The 16,505-nt window shown below is 40.4% G+C and overlaps 1 protein-coding gene across 3 annotated transcripts in view; it reads right to left on the bottom strand.

The window, feature by feature from the left end:
• The window catches only part of ctnna1 (catenin (cadherin-associated protein), alpha 1), an 89,281-nt gene that overhangs the window by 27,184 nt on the left and 45,592 nt on the right, over positions 1-16,505 (bottom strand). For all 3 annotated transcript variants that reach the window (XM_031319737.2, XM_036004007.1, XM_031319736.2), the window contains exons 10-14: positions 9,158-9,250; positions 7,459-7,615; positions 6,509-6,709; positions 4,077-4,228; positions 489-599 (exon numbers count right to left, since the gene is read on the bottom strand). In XM_031319737.2, coding sequence (XP_031175597.1) covers positions 489-599; positions 4,077-4,228; positions 6,509-6,709; positions 7,459-7,615; positions 9,158-9,250 — 714 coding nt within the window. The remainder of the gene's footprint in view (positions 1-488; positions 600-4,076; positions 4,229-6,508; positions 6,710-7,458; positions 7,616-9,157; positions 9,251-16,505) is intronic.

Below are 16,505 nucleotides of genomic sequence, written 5' to 3'. Positions count from 1 at the left end.
TCAATGAGGAAGAACTTGGGTCACATTAGTTATGGTGGCGTCAAGCCAACTATGCATACCCATTAACCGTGTTTCAAAGAACAGTAGCTCTGACAACATTAACATGAGCATACCATTACAAAAGATAACAAATAAATCTTGTTACAAATTTAAAGAATGTGTAAAATTATTTTCTAGAACTACTAATTGCTCTTCTGACTATGTAGTATTCTGAATTAAATTTTATAGCGCCAATATGTATGATCAATATGTAGCCATCTTCAAGTACGCCTCTGTTCTTTGGGGCACTAGGGAATGCAATCTCCTATATGGAAAATATTAAGAATACAAATGTGCGTTCTTTTATTATGTATATGTGTTTTTCCTTCCCACATCTCTCATTTCTTATCAGGCATCGTTGATGCATTTTTGACAACTAGAGATTTTGAAGGCAGGAGATCAGACTCAGGAATGTCTGTAAATACTACAAGAAGCGCTGGACATCTTACCCGTGCACTCTGGCCGGCAATAAGCTGGTCATCCTCTGTCTGCACGCTGGTCCTGCTGCGAACGTCAAAGTCTTCAGTCTCAAAGTCAGAGTCGTCCAACTCCTCTGGAGTCTGTAATGGATCAAAAGAGAAAGGAGAAATGGGCAAAAGCGGAGAAAAGGAAGGTGGGTAAAAGAAACAAGGGGGAAAAGGTCAGAAAAAGAAGTTAGTTCTAAGTGGAGAACATCAAATAATATTGGCATACTACAGCCCTTTGAGCACAATCAAATAACCAACCTGCTTACTATCTATGAGAAATGTCTTGATGCTGCCAGCCAGGGCAGCATCAGATAAATGCCTTCTTCCCCAGAGCTTGGTACAAGAAACGGTACACTCTAAATGAATTTGTAAATCAAGTGTAATGTGCTGCCTGTGCATTTTGAGAGGGAAAATGAAAGTACAAGCTGGTATGAAACATATTGGGAGCGAAATACTTCCGAGTCCCATCTGTGCTGCTATCTGTAGAAAGGCGAGTGAGGCATGAGTTGTGTTCTCGAGTGTTGCTACTTCATCTCTGAGCCTTCACCTCTCCCCTTGCTTTGAATGTAAAACAAGCTACAAGCAAGTCTTTTTCCATAAATAAATAATATTAGAAGAATTTATATCTCAACAGGTCATTGTTAAGGCAAAATACAATACTGATTGACAGGAAAATGTAGCTGGTGGTAATATGGGCACTGGGAAGATGATGTGGAGAGATAAAGGTGCATCACGACGCCTCTGCCGCTACTTGTGCTTATCCAGCTGTCTCAATACCTCCCTTCTGTAATGGATTTGGAGTCCTCATGTCTAAAAATAGCTGAAGGTCTCTGAACAACCTTACACTGCTTTATGAAATGTAGAGATGCTCTTATTCTCAAGGGAATAGGGGTATGGTTTTAGATACAAAGCTGTAGTGACTCATAGGCATCTCTTTCAACCCAGACAATGCTGCTCAGTGGGGCAGAGATAGCACCTGCTGCGGCCTGTGCAACAGATAACCTGTGAATGTGGGAGGCTCAGAAATGATAGCTCATGCTGTGCACCCATTGCGACGCTACTGTAGAGAAATGACAATAATAGCCTGCAGTTTAATTAAAAAGGGTTTTGTCAAGGTAGTACTATTGGCACAGTAAATTACATTTTAATACCATTTGTCATGCTGTGGCAAAATACGTTAATCAATATTTAATTTTGTAATGTCCAGACTCTACACTGTCTAAAAGCTGCAATATTAAGTTCCACCTGTATCACCTCTATATTGCACATATGACCACACGGTATCTGAAGTGTGATAGTTAAGAGAAGACAGGGAGAGAGCTAAAATGATAGTCTTGTGACAACACTAGGAAGTAGGCGTTAGTCGTATCTAGTATTTTTGTCTGCTGATGTAGATGTGGACAGGGAAGTCAACAGTAAAATTGCCCATTGCAATTATTTTTGTGACAATCTTCTTATAGCCTCTGTGAGTAAAGTTTTTAGGGACAGAGCCAGCTAAATCACCTTGGGCTGTGACACACTTGCACAAATCATAAAAGGTAATAACGACAGCTGCCCCCTGTATCTCGCTGTCAGCAGCTCCCTGACTTTGAGAGAGTTCGATGTCTGGGAGGCATATTCTCTGATGTTACTGTAGGTGGAGAGAGGGCTCTGGCCACCTGTCAAATATCCAAGGGACATATAACATAGGCTGCCTGTGCACCACTTACAGAGGTTAAAGACTTGTCTATCTTAATAGCCCCAACCACACACTTGTCTGTTCCGATTTAAGAGTGGGCCACTGTGCTGCGCATGCATGTGAGGGTTTATAGAAAGATGGCTGGAGAGCAAATGTGTGTGTGTGTGTGTGTGTGTGTGTGTGTGTGTGTGTGTGTGTGTGTGTGTGTGTGTCAGTGTGTGTCAGTGTGCTCCAGAGAAGTTGTCTCATAGTGCTCAACTCAGTTGATTTTAAATATTTCATATTATTTGGACTCCAAGCAGAACAAGCCTAGTGTCACATGTCAACTGTGCCACTAAAGGACAGTTCAGCCAAGCAAAGGGTTCTTCTAGATAGAAATTATTGTTTTTGATACACTTGTCTGATCTCATTACCAACAACCGCAATTAAGAGTACGCTTAAGTAGACCGCTGTGCACATTCTTCTGGAAATTCCATCACTACCCAGCTAAGCAGCAGAGGCATTTTCTGCTGAATAAAAGCCAGAAAACCTGTGATGATTACCTCACACACCTGATCAAGAAATCCTGGCAAACCCATGGGGAACTGCATCATTTTTTAGTTTCGAGTTGATTCCCATCCCTATCTCCTGCCCACAGTTAAGAATGGCAGAATTAATCTGACGGATTAATTATAGGTAAGCAAGTTTTTTCATAACTTTAACACACACACACACACAGTAGTGTTCAGCCTGCCCCACACAGTAGTGTTCAGCCTGCCCCACACAGTAGTGTTCAGCCTGCCCCACAGGCCCAATGTTAACAGCATAATCAATTTGGATAACAAGAGAGGAGCTGGGGCAGATGGGAAGTGAATGTAGTTCTCTGGCTTGCAGTCCAATTCAAGAATGCTAATTAAAACCTCCATCTTAAATCAATTGCTTATTATAATGCTAATACTGCATAATGGTCCCTCTCTCAGTTGGTTCTTGTCTGTCTGAGCAGCATTATTCATGGGAGCCCAGACACAGTTTTGGAGCACCATTGTCAACACAAAATATGCTGTCAAGACTAATGATTCCAATTCAAAAGATTAAAGTGTTTAAAATAATAGAATAGAATAATAGAAGATGGCATAATACAACCAACCAGCACATTGTATCTCAACATAGTAAATACACAATTAGGTACTGTGACACATGAGATGCCGTTTAAATAAATCCACTTATTTCTTAATATATACAAAATCTAATTTGGCAGTGTTGAGTAGTAAAACTAGTTATACTATAAAGCCTTAAGATCTATCCATTTCTTTTTATAACTGGAGTGGGTTTTGTTGTTAGCTCATTGTCAGTCAATTAGGTACCCAACTACCATCTGTCTCAGTTATAGTTCCACTCAAGCAAAGACCATTAACCCACAGACAACTAAGGCTGTTGTTGCACTAGATTGCAAGTCTGGTCAATGAGGTCTGCTCTTGCATGAGACAAGTTCATCATTGGCTTCTAGGACTGCACGCATATAAAGTTTCTCACATACCATTAAAAGTAGCATCTGGTGCACAGACCAATGGCCATATTGTAGAATTACATTACACTACAATAACCAAGGACTCTCACAATGTTGTGGGTTAGATGATTTCTATTGAAACGTTTTAAATCAAACCACATCAAATTAATGCAAGCTTCTTAATGTGGTCAAAGGCAAACTTTTCTATACTGTGAAAACATCCTGATGTGGAACAGCATTTATTTATTCCTGACAGTTTCCACTATGTCAATGCTTTAGTGAGGAAACAGTCGCAAACGTTACTTGCTCTGTCCAGATTTAATACAGAACAAGGAAGAAAACAACAAATATTTGTTTTAAGCTCATGGCAGGGCGAATAATAAAATAAAAAAACAGTGCGACTTACTCTGATCATGAGGACAGCCTTGCGAATGTCGCGGATGCCATCATATACAAGACGGGATGCGTCAATGAACTCATTCTCATCCACAGGTAGTGAGGGGTTGGCACTCAAGGCCTCCACTGCAGACTCTACTTGCTCTGTGAACCGTGGCATGACTGAAAGAGGTGAGATAAAGGGTGGGAGGAAGAAGGGGAAGAGAAAAACAATATTGATGAAGATTCACTCAAAAAAAACACAAAGAAGGAATAGAGCTGGGCAATATATCGATATTACATCGATATCGTGATATGAGACTAGATATCGTCTTAGATTTTGGATATCGTAATATCATATGGCATAAGTGTTGTCTTTTCCTGGTTTTAAAGGCTGCATTACAGTAATGTTATGTCATTTTCTGAACTTACCAGACTGTTCTAGCTGTTGTATTATTTGCCTTTACCCACTTAGTCATTATATCCACATTACTGATGATTATTTATCAAATAAATATTTGGTGAAAGCACCAATAGTCAACACTACAATATCGTTGTGGTATCGATATTGAGGTATTTGGTCAAAAATATCATGATATTTGATTTTCTCCATATCGCCCAGCCCTAAGAAGGAAGGTCCATAACCTAAAAAAATAAAATGAAATAAAAAAGGCACACCGTAAAAGAACAGACAAACGCATACCTTGAGTGAGGAATGGCATGTGCTATACCACAAGAATGTAAAAAAAATAAATAAAAACTGTCCAGCCACCACCTCCCAACACGTTTGTAAAAGCATTAGCACTAAGGTGAGAGTTTACCAGAGATGTGTGCCTCGGCTCAATTTCCTTACTATTCCATGTTTATTACATTACTCCTGAGATTGCAGGTTATCAAAGGCTACTTGACATAAACCATCAACACAATCGGTCTACTGAAGAAATTATGTTTGAGATTATTATAAATGATCCCCTCAAAGATACTACTAGTAAGGCCTTGTTATGTTCCATTAGAAAATAAAAAAAAAACTTTTTAGTGTGCCAGTGAAAATAGTGGCCTCTGAAAGATTAATTAAAAAGAGTAGTCATTACATTCAGCTTTGAGGGATGGAATTTTGCACTGTTGGTCTGTCTATAATAGCAGCTAATTTTTTTCCTCAGTGGCACAATCCTTTTACCAAACCCAATATACAGCATTAGCACTCTTGTTTTTCAAAAAGATGCCTGTAGACACCGTGTGATTTTTTCACTGCATTCAATATTTTGTATACAGTATAATTAGCTTTTGCAACTAGGATTCTTAAATTCCTAATACATACCCAGTAATTTAGCATTTTTTTTTTTTTCTTTTTTTTTTTTTTAAATTAATGACAAATGAAAGTAAAAATATATTTTGACTTTGAGTCAGAAAGCATTCAAACCTATGAAATGACATACTGACTGATGAAATATAAATTATTTTAGTCTCTGAAACTTAAAGTTGTTGCCCGGTTACATGTACAAATACTCGCCTATATTTGTCACACAGATGTCAGAGCAGAAATTCTCCATTCAAGAGTGACTCGGTTGAGTTGAACTTGACTCGCTTTATTGTGGAGTCGATATGAGAAAAAAACTGTCTCTGTCTCCAGGGCTCACCCGCAGAAGAAATCCTGCTTGAGCTACAGCCTGCGTTTCCCGATTTTTAATGGGCACACTATCAAGAGGATCATGCCGTTTCCAAATCTGACAACCAACAAATCATTCTGCCATTTTCTTAGCTTGCTAGTGATGGAAGCTAACACAGCTCACACATACAGGCTGATAATGATACAGCACAGAATATGGACAAAACAACTTCTATAATATAACTTGGGTTAAGATATTCAGGGCTATCTGACAACTGAACAGTGCCGGCTGTGCAGATTAGTAGTGTCAGTTGAGTCAGAGATGGCTTGATCTCACAATGCAGCATTCATAATAAATACAGGAAGGGCCTCAACTTCACTGAACAGAAAATTGCATTTTCCAAGCCAATTCTGGAGATATCTGAAAAGGAGGGTTGGGAATGTTCACCATGCCTGCCTTACTTACACTGTAAGGATAGATAAGAAAACAGGTAGGAATGTTTGGTCTTCTTTCTCATCACACTGGGTCAAAACATGGTATCCCTTGATAGAGGGCCCATTGTATTCTAGTTTCCTATACATAGTTACATCAATATATAAAGCATAGCAAAGCATCCCCTTAGAATGTATCTATGAACTTTCTTGTGCATGTACAAAGTTAAAACAATAAAACAACTTTGACTAAGGCAAAACATGCTACAATTCAAAAACAAGATAATTATCCTGGTGTGTTGTAACAGTTGTAATCATCTGAACACTCTGTTACAGTGACATTCTTTTGTGTATGTGAATGCAATCTTTTGGCAGAAATAAACAACTATTCTTTGGCACATTACATAAATTAGTTTCCGTAGTACCTGTGTCAGTGAGGAGCTTGGTGGCCTCCAAGACTTTCTCTGTGTAGATTCCAGGTTCATAATTGTCCATTTCAGAAGTGACCACATGGACGACTCTGGCAGCACGGCCTCGAATAGCCCCAGCAGTGCGATCCAAACCATCAACATCTTTCTCCTGCAGAGCGATGACACACTTATTCACATCCTCCAGGATGTGGTTCTCTGGGGACATAAAACAATGTTGCAGTTAGTGATGTGTATACTTTGTATTACTCAAACACTTTAATCCAAATATGCCATCATCCTGCCTGGATGCAACGAGGTTAGTGAGGTTAGAAAGATGAACAATGTTTACATGAGTAATACTAAGAAAATGCATATTAGTCAAGTCAAGTCAGGGAATCCTCAGCCTTCATCCTGTGTTTGCATAGTCCACAATTTAAGAGGGCCACTGGGATGCTCAAGCATAGGACGGGGAGGGGAAGACAAATCAGACTCAGACTGCTTATTAATGGGGGAGCCTATAAAATGCAAATGTCCACTGTGTAAATTACAGTCTGTCCTTGGCTGGAGGTGAGAGAAGTCACTCTGCTTAATGCTTAACGAGAACTCTTTAAGGGTATGTCCAACAAACCATTTGTGTGCTTTAACACACGTGACAGGATGTCAATTTCAGACGTAGTGCTGCTGATGCTTCAGGGCTTTCCTCTGTAGAGCCCAATCAGCCGCTGTATGTATGGCTCTCATCAGAATAGACTAATGCCACAGATACTTTACAGCTATTTACCTCCTCTTAAGAATGGTCTTAAGTGCTTCGTGCAAATCTATCTTATTACCAATCAGCAGTGCACTTTCCGTTTTTACGTTTAAAAAAAAAAAAAATCACAAATCATCAATGATCTAACTAAACAGTATGAAACATTTATTTTTTTTCCCTACACGGCTATGACATGCAAATAAGTACCACTCACCAGACACACAAAGGAAGTCATCAATGGATGTTATGTCATCAACGGCATCGGTGAGGATGCGGACCTGCTTCTCCCACTGCTCCTTGAACAAATCCATATTGTCCTGGGCCACCTTACTGTTGGGCTTGGCAGCAAGGGCTAACGCTGCATTAATCACCTGTAATTACCCAATTACAGCCATTAAAGCTCCATTACAGCATAGCTCTCAGCCACAATGTTGGGACTGCAGCATGAAGCCAATTCATTCCTGGGAGTGATAATAGACACTGAGTGTTTTTGAAAGATTGAATGAAATCAAACTAATAGCTGTTTGTTTTTTGGGAAAGAAACATCTGTGAATATCAAAGCTCAGAATAAATGGGAGTCATTAGATTAGATTAAAAGGAGCAGTGGCAGCATAGTGGCGAGAGCTGGCAAGACTGAGGTACAGATCAGGGACTGGTAGTTAAAATGGTAAGGGGAATAAAAAAAGAGGGCTCAATGGTGGACACATGAACAACAAGACTTGAGGTATTGTTTTATGTTTCTTCTTACGCTACCCAATTTGTCCCCTATATCCACTATAATATGTGTGAACATCAAATTTGTAGTTTTGGTATGAAAATTATGTATCTAAACTTTTAAGAAGGAAGGAGGTTTTGGAAAAGGGTGGGGGGTGTGCAATTACAGACCCAATGTTGTTCAGCAAAAGTGAGGGGTAAGTTGAGGGTGCAGAAAGTGAGTGAATCAATTCGCTCAAATGCACACAAAAACATTGTCACTGTAAATGACCACAAAGAAAACCACAAGTCTTTCAACTGTACTATCCTTGTTTCCATGTTTTTTATCTAATGCACTTGTTTCACAGTTTAACAAATGTCAACAGAGCACCCTAATTTAATACATAATAATATAAATGGCTTATAGAGAGATGTTCCCGGCCAGTATTGTATTGCCCTTTGGCGTACAGAACCTTTTAATATCAGCGGGAGGGTGGTAAACAGGTTGCATAGGGCAAATCTGTACCACGCCAGCACAGAGACCTAGAATTTAGTCGTGTTACATTTGGCTTGGTTGTATGTTCCAATAAAACAACAAAAATCAGGAGGGAAACCCTCGGGTGTTAATGTCCTTGTTGCTGCACTGGCAACTCATTATCGTTACCACTAGCTATGCTACTTTTTGTTTGGCATGTTGGTGACTGTTTTCCATATTCTATTGAATTTTATTGTTGGTAAAATGAATACACTGTGGGAGGAAGGCCAAAACACCCAAAAGCAGTTTTGTGTCCATTTCATTCCACCACCGTTCTAGCACAAATGCCGATCACAGCACTGAAAGAAATTAGACTACAGTGTAGTCATACCACCCTGATTCAAAAGAAAAAAAAAAGAAAGCTAGGTCTATTATTTGATTATGCTAACACTAACCAAATTAAGGTGTGGACATGGCAATTGCAAAAAAAAAAAGTAATCTTGTCCTGTCATAAAATCCTTAACTGCATGTAAGTAGTTGAATTCTTTGTATCAAAACCATGATTTTAATAATAAATAAGCACTTACGTTTTACTTCTAGTCTGGAACTAGATTAGCCACTATGTGTATGAACTGTATTTTTATATATTGGCAACTCCTAGTGCTTGTATGAATAGACAATGTGGAAGCCTCTCAAAGAGGTGCACAATCAATGAGCGGAAGTTGGGGGCAAAACAGCCAGGTACCTGGGGGCAAAGAGTTTCCAGTTGAGATGCTGCCATGCGGACCAGCTTCACTCCCTCTTCATTGTTGGAGATGGAACATGCCAGGTTGGCCACCTAAACAGAAAAACACACATCTACTTTTTAGCCACAGACAGGGACTCTGACAGTCTTATTGTGACAGAAACAAAGAAAGCATAATTAAACTTAAAGAATCCCTAACCCATGCTACCATAATGAATGTATCTATCAGAAATGGAGCAGCTCTGCAATACAACCAATCCCTGTGGAATACAAACCCACTGCTGAGGATTAATTTATAAAGCTGCTAAAATTATACAATATGATAGCACAGAGGGGGAAGGAGAAGCAGGAGAGAAAACAAAAGCTAAGCTGTTGAATGAATAGATACAATACAAAAATAGCAAATTCCTCCAAATGTTAATGCAAGTTGTAGCTGGTGACTCAAAGACGTGGTTATTTTGTGACTAAATCACAAGGCTGCCAGATTGCCATTACGCTCTTGCATCAGAGAGGCAAATATTCCCGACACTTTCAAAAACGAGAGCTGGAGTGCTGAGCTAAGCGAGTCTTCCTTACGGCTGCCAACATTTATGGTTTGTGAGTATATTTTCTTGTATTGACCAACAAATCATGCTCTTGCACAATAATTTCTAAATATTCTTGCATCTTCCAGAGTAACATTATGCATCTACTCATATACACAAAAAATTAGGTCAGAGACTTTGAAGATTCCCATTTGTTGGTTGGGATGTGCTGGCAACAATGCTGAAACAGAATGCCTGGGATGTAAGGAAGTGTGCCAAAGTGGGATTATCCAATGGACAGAAAATGTGCTGAAACATAATCAATTACAAAGCCAAAAAACAACTCTTGATTGCACTACAGCAGAACAAGGACTGAAGGTTTTTTTTTTTTTTTTTTTTAACAACCTGAGTCTTATTTTCGTAGTTTCAGCCATCAAATCTGTTATATTTTACTCAACAATTGAATGACTGAGATCTGGGTCACGGAGCAACGTAAGCAGTGAGACTATCACATAGGTTGTAAGGAAAACCATAGTTTTACCATTATATTATAAAATTGAGTGCAAGTCAGTTATGGTCATACACTGCATCTAAGCACTATATGCATTCTCAACTATCTACTGTACATTGGATAGTACTAAGCTAAAGCACAGAGTTGCATTTGATCAAATTAATGTTTATAATACACAGCATGGGTATTACATTTAATATTTGTAATTATTTTCTCTACAAAATAAAGGAAAAGGTTTATTTTTAACCTGTGTAATCTACTGATTGCTCATGTTTTCCCTAATGAACTCTACTGGGGTCTGGGATCTCCAGATTTAAGCTGGTAGATAAAATGCTATTATAAAAAGGATATAAATGTGGGGCAAATCTTCGACAATAAGAATCAAGTTGTCAAAAAAATATTGCATTTCCATTTAAGCACTGGTGGTGGAATGCATCACCGGCTGCAAGACTGGCAGAATAATTGAGAGTGAAAGATCCTCTCCTCTTCCTCCTCAGTCCCTTCAATTGTACAAGAAGATGCCCCCACCTCAAAATTCCTGAGCAATTTTGCTGATGAGCACTTATTCCACTGCACTGGTGAAGCACTGAAACATTGATATAAACACATCCTACATCACTGTGCAAACACATGCAGGCACAACAGGGAGAACATTCAGTTACCCGAGAGGAGGGGTGAGAGCAGTTGCATAAAGAAAAACTGGCACTTTATGGAGAGACGTGCATTTTCACTTTCATGATCTTTCACATCAGCTTTCTCTTACCCTCACCATGATACCAATGGGAAAGCAGCCATTTCAGCAGAAAGGGACTGTGGGGGAAGCCGAACAAGAAAATTCTAACCTCAAATCAAGTAATGCCATTTAATTTGCTTTGCTGTAACCATACCATTTTAAGTGTCAGGACAATCCTATAAACTTTATCCTTATGAGGTACCGTCTTTAACGCACCATCTCTTCATCCCACTGGCTTAGTAGAAATGCTATGCGTGAGAGTCTATGTATAACATGATGGATATTATGTAGATTTAAAAAGATGATATGACAAACACATGTACCACTACCATCTCATTATTCCAATATTATGCAATAAAAGCAGGATCAATGAATTACAGTGTGTCACGAATATGATGCAAAATAATATGTATCCGTGTTAATGAACCGACTTTGAAAAGCTAAGAAAATGCAGACAGAAAGCTCAAGGAAGTATAGCCAAACAGGGTTAGATACCAGGTTGTAAATATCCCCCCTTGGCTGCCAGGAGAGAGAGGACAGGAGGGTGAGGGAGAAGGTGGTGTTTTGGAAGCTAAATATGCAATGTCATCATTGTATTAAAGCAACACTAGAGAACTTTTCCCGCTTTGGTCCCCCTACAGGTTGGAAGTGGAATTGTCCATTACATTACATAACATTATGCAAATTTGCCAGATCGGGTAGCGGATCTGTAGTTCGAATGAACTGGACAATGTAATGGACAATTCCACTTCCAACCTGTAGGGGGACCGAAGCGGGAAAAGTTCTCTAGTGTTGCTTTAATACAATGATGACATTTTTATTTAAAAAATTACTAATAATTAAATTTTAATAAAATCTCTTCCATTATTTTATTAATGCAGGTAAAGGCGCTGACACACCAACCCCATTATCGGCCGTCGGACAGTCTGGCGAGGTCGGTGACTCTTTGAGGTCTGTTCGGTGTGTTCTGTGCCGTCATCAGTCGGAGGAGCCGTCGGCTTTAATTTGGGCCGATTTGACTTGTTGAATAGGCCAGTGGGCAGTCGAACTCAATGATCAATCTGATTGGTGGAGTGCTAGCCCTTGACTAGCGAATCAGTGCACTTATGTTAAAACACTTACCGGAAATGACGAGCGGGATGAGCGTGACGAACGCCTCTCAAAATCTGACGAAAATCTTTCAAACTGACCTTTGTCGATCAAAAAAATAGACAGATTCAGCAACCGTATGGCCTATTTCTCGCTTAAAATGTTTTCAGAAACACGTTTCGGTGAACTATTTTTATAAAATACGAGATCGTATTCCAAACGAGCCGCCATTATGGTCAGCTTTGAAATTCGGGAGAAGCCAGACCCACGTGACGCATTCGTCATTTCCGGTTTTCATTTTTTGGGCGACAATACAGATTAGCGCCGCCTGCAGTTATGGAGACGTATTACGTCTCGCGCACATTAAAGACATTAATTAGCCTATTTTTGTGCACAGTGGGAAAAAAACAAAAAAATCCAGGAGGGTCCTGGCAATTTTCACCGCTGATTACACTATTCCATTGGATCACTGGTCACACCTCAATGGAGGCATCTCTGCATCTTGACTTGTCATGTTGCAAATCTCTATGACTTATAGTAGCTTTTCACTCCAAAGCCCATAATCAAAACAGAATGTGCACTCAAAATAAACATCAACTTATCCACATAACTTAAAATAACCCCCCATCTAATGACACTACCATCCCTTTGCATGGTTGAGAGCCTCAAAGAAGACCTTACGTGAGAACATTACATATGCTGTATATATTTAGCTGACTTTCTAAGCTACATTCTTCCTCTGTTAACTGTGCTAAATCACACCACATCATTTCTGAGCACCCTAGAACCTTTAAAGGCCCTGACACACCAACCAGACGGGCCAACCGTCTGCAGAAAAGGCAGTTGGACTGATCAGTCGGGTCCCCGAGGTCCAAAAAATGCCTCAGAACACACTGAGGCGACGCTGACTTGAGGGTACGCTCTGCGCGTGCGCGAAACGTAATACATCTCCATAGCCGCAGGCGGCGCTGCTCTGTATTGTTTCCATTAACAGTCTGATTATTTCCCAGGAAATGAAAACCGGCAGCTGATTGGACGACCGCGTCACGTGGTTCTTTTTTCTCCGGAAATTCATAGCCAGACTGTCATGGCAGCTTGTTCAGAATACAATCTCATATTGTACTAAAATAGTTCACTGAAACGTGTTTCTGAAAACATTTTAAGCGAGAAATAGGCCATGCAGTTTCTGAATCTGTCTTCATTTCAGATTGACAAAGGTCAGTTTAAAAGATTTTCGTCAGATTTTGATTTTGAGATCTCATCCGCTCCCCATTTCCGGGCGAGTCCCGACTGCCCTGTCTCCCGACTGAACATGTCGGGTCGGCCCATATGAATGCCGACGGCTCCTCGGACGGCCGACGACACGAGACACACCGAACAGACTCGAGTCACCGACCTCGCCAGACGGTCCGACGGCCGATTATCGGGCTGGTGTGTCTTCTCTTTAAGAACAAGGCCATGAGGCAAGAACACTAAGCTCAGTCTATTTTTTCCCCCTGCTCTTAAGATGAGTAATTTTACATGGGACAAAAACCACTAAACAATTGGATATGGTAACAAATAGCAATATGAAACATTTATCGCCATAGTTTCCTTTAAGTTGTGACTACATTTGAACACAGCCTAATAACATTAGGAACAAATGGTCGAAAGGTGGGTCGGATCTCTCTCTCTCGTTCTCTCTCTCTCCAAACGAGTAGAGGAGCTGCTTAAAATGAAAATTTCAAATGAATGTGGGTCAGTCATAATGTTGCTTTCAAATAAATGAGTGTGAACTAATGGACCATTTGCCCTAAGTACATATGCACAACTTATGTCATACAAACAAAGCCTGAGATTGGTGGCACTTTGCTGTTCATGCCTCTGAATAAGGGACATATTGCATTTACAACATATTTATTCCTTATCTAATAAGGAATGACTATGTTGCAAATGCAATGCAAAACGTTGTTAGACCTCGCTGTGGACATTGAAACTCCATTCATTTACATCCATAGTTTTTACGACGACTGTAAATAATACCTTCCAAAACGGCAGGCATTACAGCACTCTGGGACAGCTTCGATATACCAGACCTATATGATAAGATTTAACAGAACTATATATTATATCCACACAAGCCTTAGCGATAAAGTTGAAGATTATATATCATATTTATATAAAACACTTTATATTTATATAATGGCTGTCTGCCATTTCCCTCCGGAAACAGCCGGTTGCCCCCAGAGTGGCGAGGACCTGTATTTGGAGCGGGATGGCACGGTTCCGGCACGTTGCCCTCTCTACTGGACCCAATTCAGTACGTAGAGCTTTAGGGAATTTAAATCAGCATATTAGCCAGTCATCGTCATGGTCCCTGAAGTCTCTTTCTCTCCTGATTCTTCCATTGGGGGTTAATCCTCCTGCAGTGCCAGCATTACGCACGGGGGGGTCACCGCAGTATTTATATGTTTACAACATATTGTGATTGTTAACACCTTGCCAAAATCACAGCATCAACTAGTGGTATCCCCCACCCCGAGATACAATTTGAAGACAAAAGTCTAACAAACACACTTTTCTTCATTTCACAAACAGTATTAAAGTTCAGACCGATAACGAGGACATTCATGGCGCTTACCCACTGCTTGTACCAGCTCTACTCGGCCACGGTGCCCCATCCTCCTTTTTCCATTGCAGATTTAGATCGTCTCATGCGTGAGGCAATCATGGCTGGTCGTCATAGCGACATTGCAGGAAACTGCCGTGACTTTTCGCGACACACACACAGAACATCGAAGGTGTATTGTTTTTGATTCTCGGCAGAAGACAAATTTTGTTTCAAAAGAAGCTGGAGGCAGCAAAAGAACGGAGTGGAGGTGAGTCAGGCAGGTACCATGTGTGGAAAAAACGCCATAAGTGTAACGATTGCGCGAGAGCTTAAAGGCTGTATTTCTAGACTTTGACATTTGATGATATATGCACAGTATTAAAGACAGATATTTAGTTATTTACACTGTGTTCTGCCGTTATCTAATGGTAGAGTATTTGATGCTATCCTGTATTCCATGGAGTCAGGCCACCTCCTCCTCCTCCTGCGCTCCATAGCGGACAATGTGACGGTGAAACAGCGCCGATTAAATATTAAGAACGAATTTTGATTCAAGATTTGAGTTGGATTTTACAAGGAGTTTATGGAACAATTATCACTCAGTACAAGCGCAAAGAACACTGCTGGATTTAATCTTCATGATAATGTGGATGATATGGAGTGAAGAAATGTGCATGAGACATTAATACTTGAACATATTACGAGTAATTGTTATTCCCACATTTACTTTCTGCAGTCTGACATCAGTTCACCACCTCACCATCTGCGTCGCCAATTCCCATTGCTCCCATGCCGAGCAAATGCGAAGCAATCCATCTGGCGGAGTCAGGTTAATAACCACACACAAATATTCTGCTTGTCTGCTCACTATTGCATCACAGCATCAGATTAGAGTCCGCATCACCTTCTATTTACAGCAACCACAGAAAATAACTTCAAAATGTTTACGTCTTTGTTTTCATTAAGGAAAAAAAAATCCCAGATTAGGGCTGCACGATATTTTGTTTCATTGTCTACATCGCGATGTGCGCATGCGCGATAGTCACATCGCAGGACGTTGCAATGTTGACGCTAAAACTTTTTTGCTGCTTGATAGAAAAGTAAACTTTCACCGTTCTCCTTTTACATGATCGTTACCGGCGACTCTTCCCCTTTAAGACAGGTAGCCATGTGGGCAGTGTGCGTATGTGACGTAACGATGGGGTTTATTGTTATGGGAAGTGAGGCTCCCCGTGTGTTGAAAAGTACCGCGGCAGCTGCCGCTGACACAGTAGCTATGTTTCCATCCACACGTTTTTATCCGAATTAAGTGATATCGAATGAAAAATGCCTTATGGAAACAGTCAAATTCGATTGAATTTCATAAATATCGACTCAAAAGGAAATACGTTCGGTCTCATCGGATTTTATCTTGATCGATATACGGCTTATGCGATAAATGCTGATGGAAACGTTATTTGCCGAATAAATAATGAATTGCGATTAAGTCATTTTATGGTTGCAACCTGCCACAAAACGAAGAAGAAGAAGTTTTAGTTAATTTCCGCCCAGTATTTCCGCTCTGTTTGCACACATGGCGGGTGTCAACAAAGACAGATGTAAGTGGACGAACAAGGAGACGCACTACCGGGAGTGCCGACACAAATGTCCCTTATGATGCAACGATCGTCTACCACAGCCTGTAGTACAATTGATGGCCAGCCCTTTCTATTGACTAAATCCCTGTAGCCTTCAGCAGGTGGTCTAATCGGGACATGAGTCCCGTCTATTGCGCCATACACCTGTGGCACGAGGTGCGCTCTGGAGTTACGCAGCGAGATATCATGTGCCTCATCCACTCCAGGTAGGTATATATACACCTTCGCATCATCCTCGTTCGTATGGCATTGCACACGGCGTAA

Source organism: Sander lucioperca, chromosome 1 (genome assembly GCF_008315115.2).
Source record: "Sander lucioperca isolate FBNREF2018 chromosome 1, SLUC_FBN_1.2, whole genome shotgun sequence".
Classification (NCBI taxonomy): Eukaryota; Metazoa; Chordata; class Actinopteri; order Perciformes; family Percidae; genus Sander; species Sander lucioperca.
The sequence above is the reverse complement of the archived record's forward strand: the minus strand, read 5'-3'. Positions and strand labels throughout refer to the sequence as shown.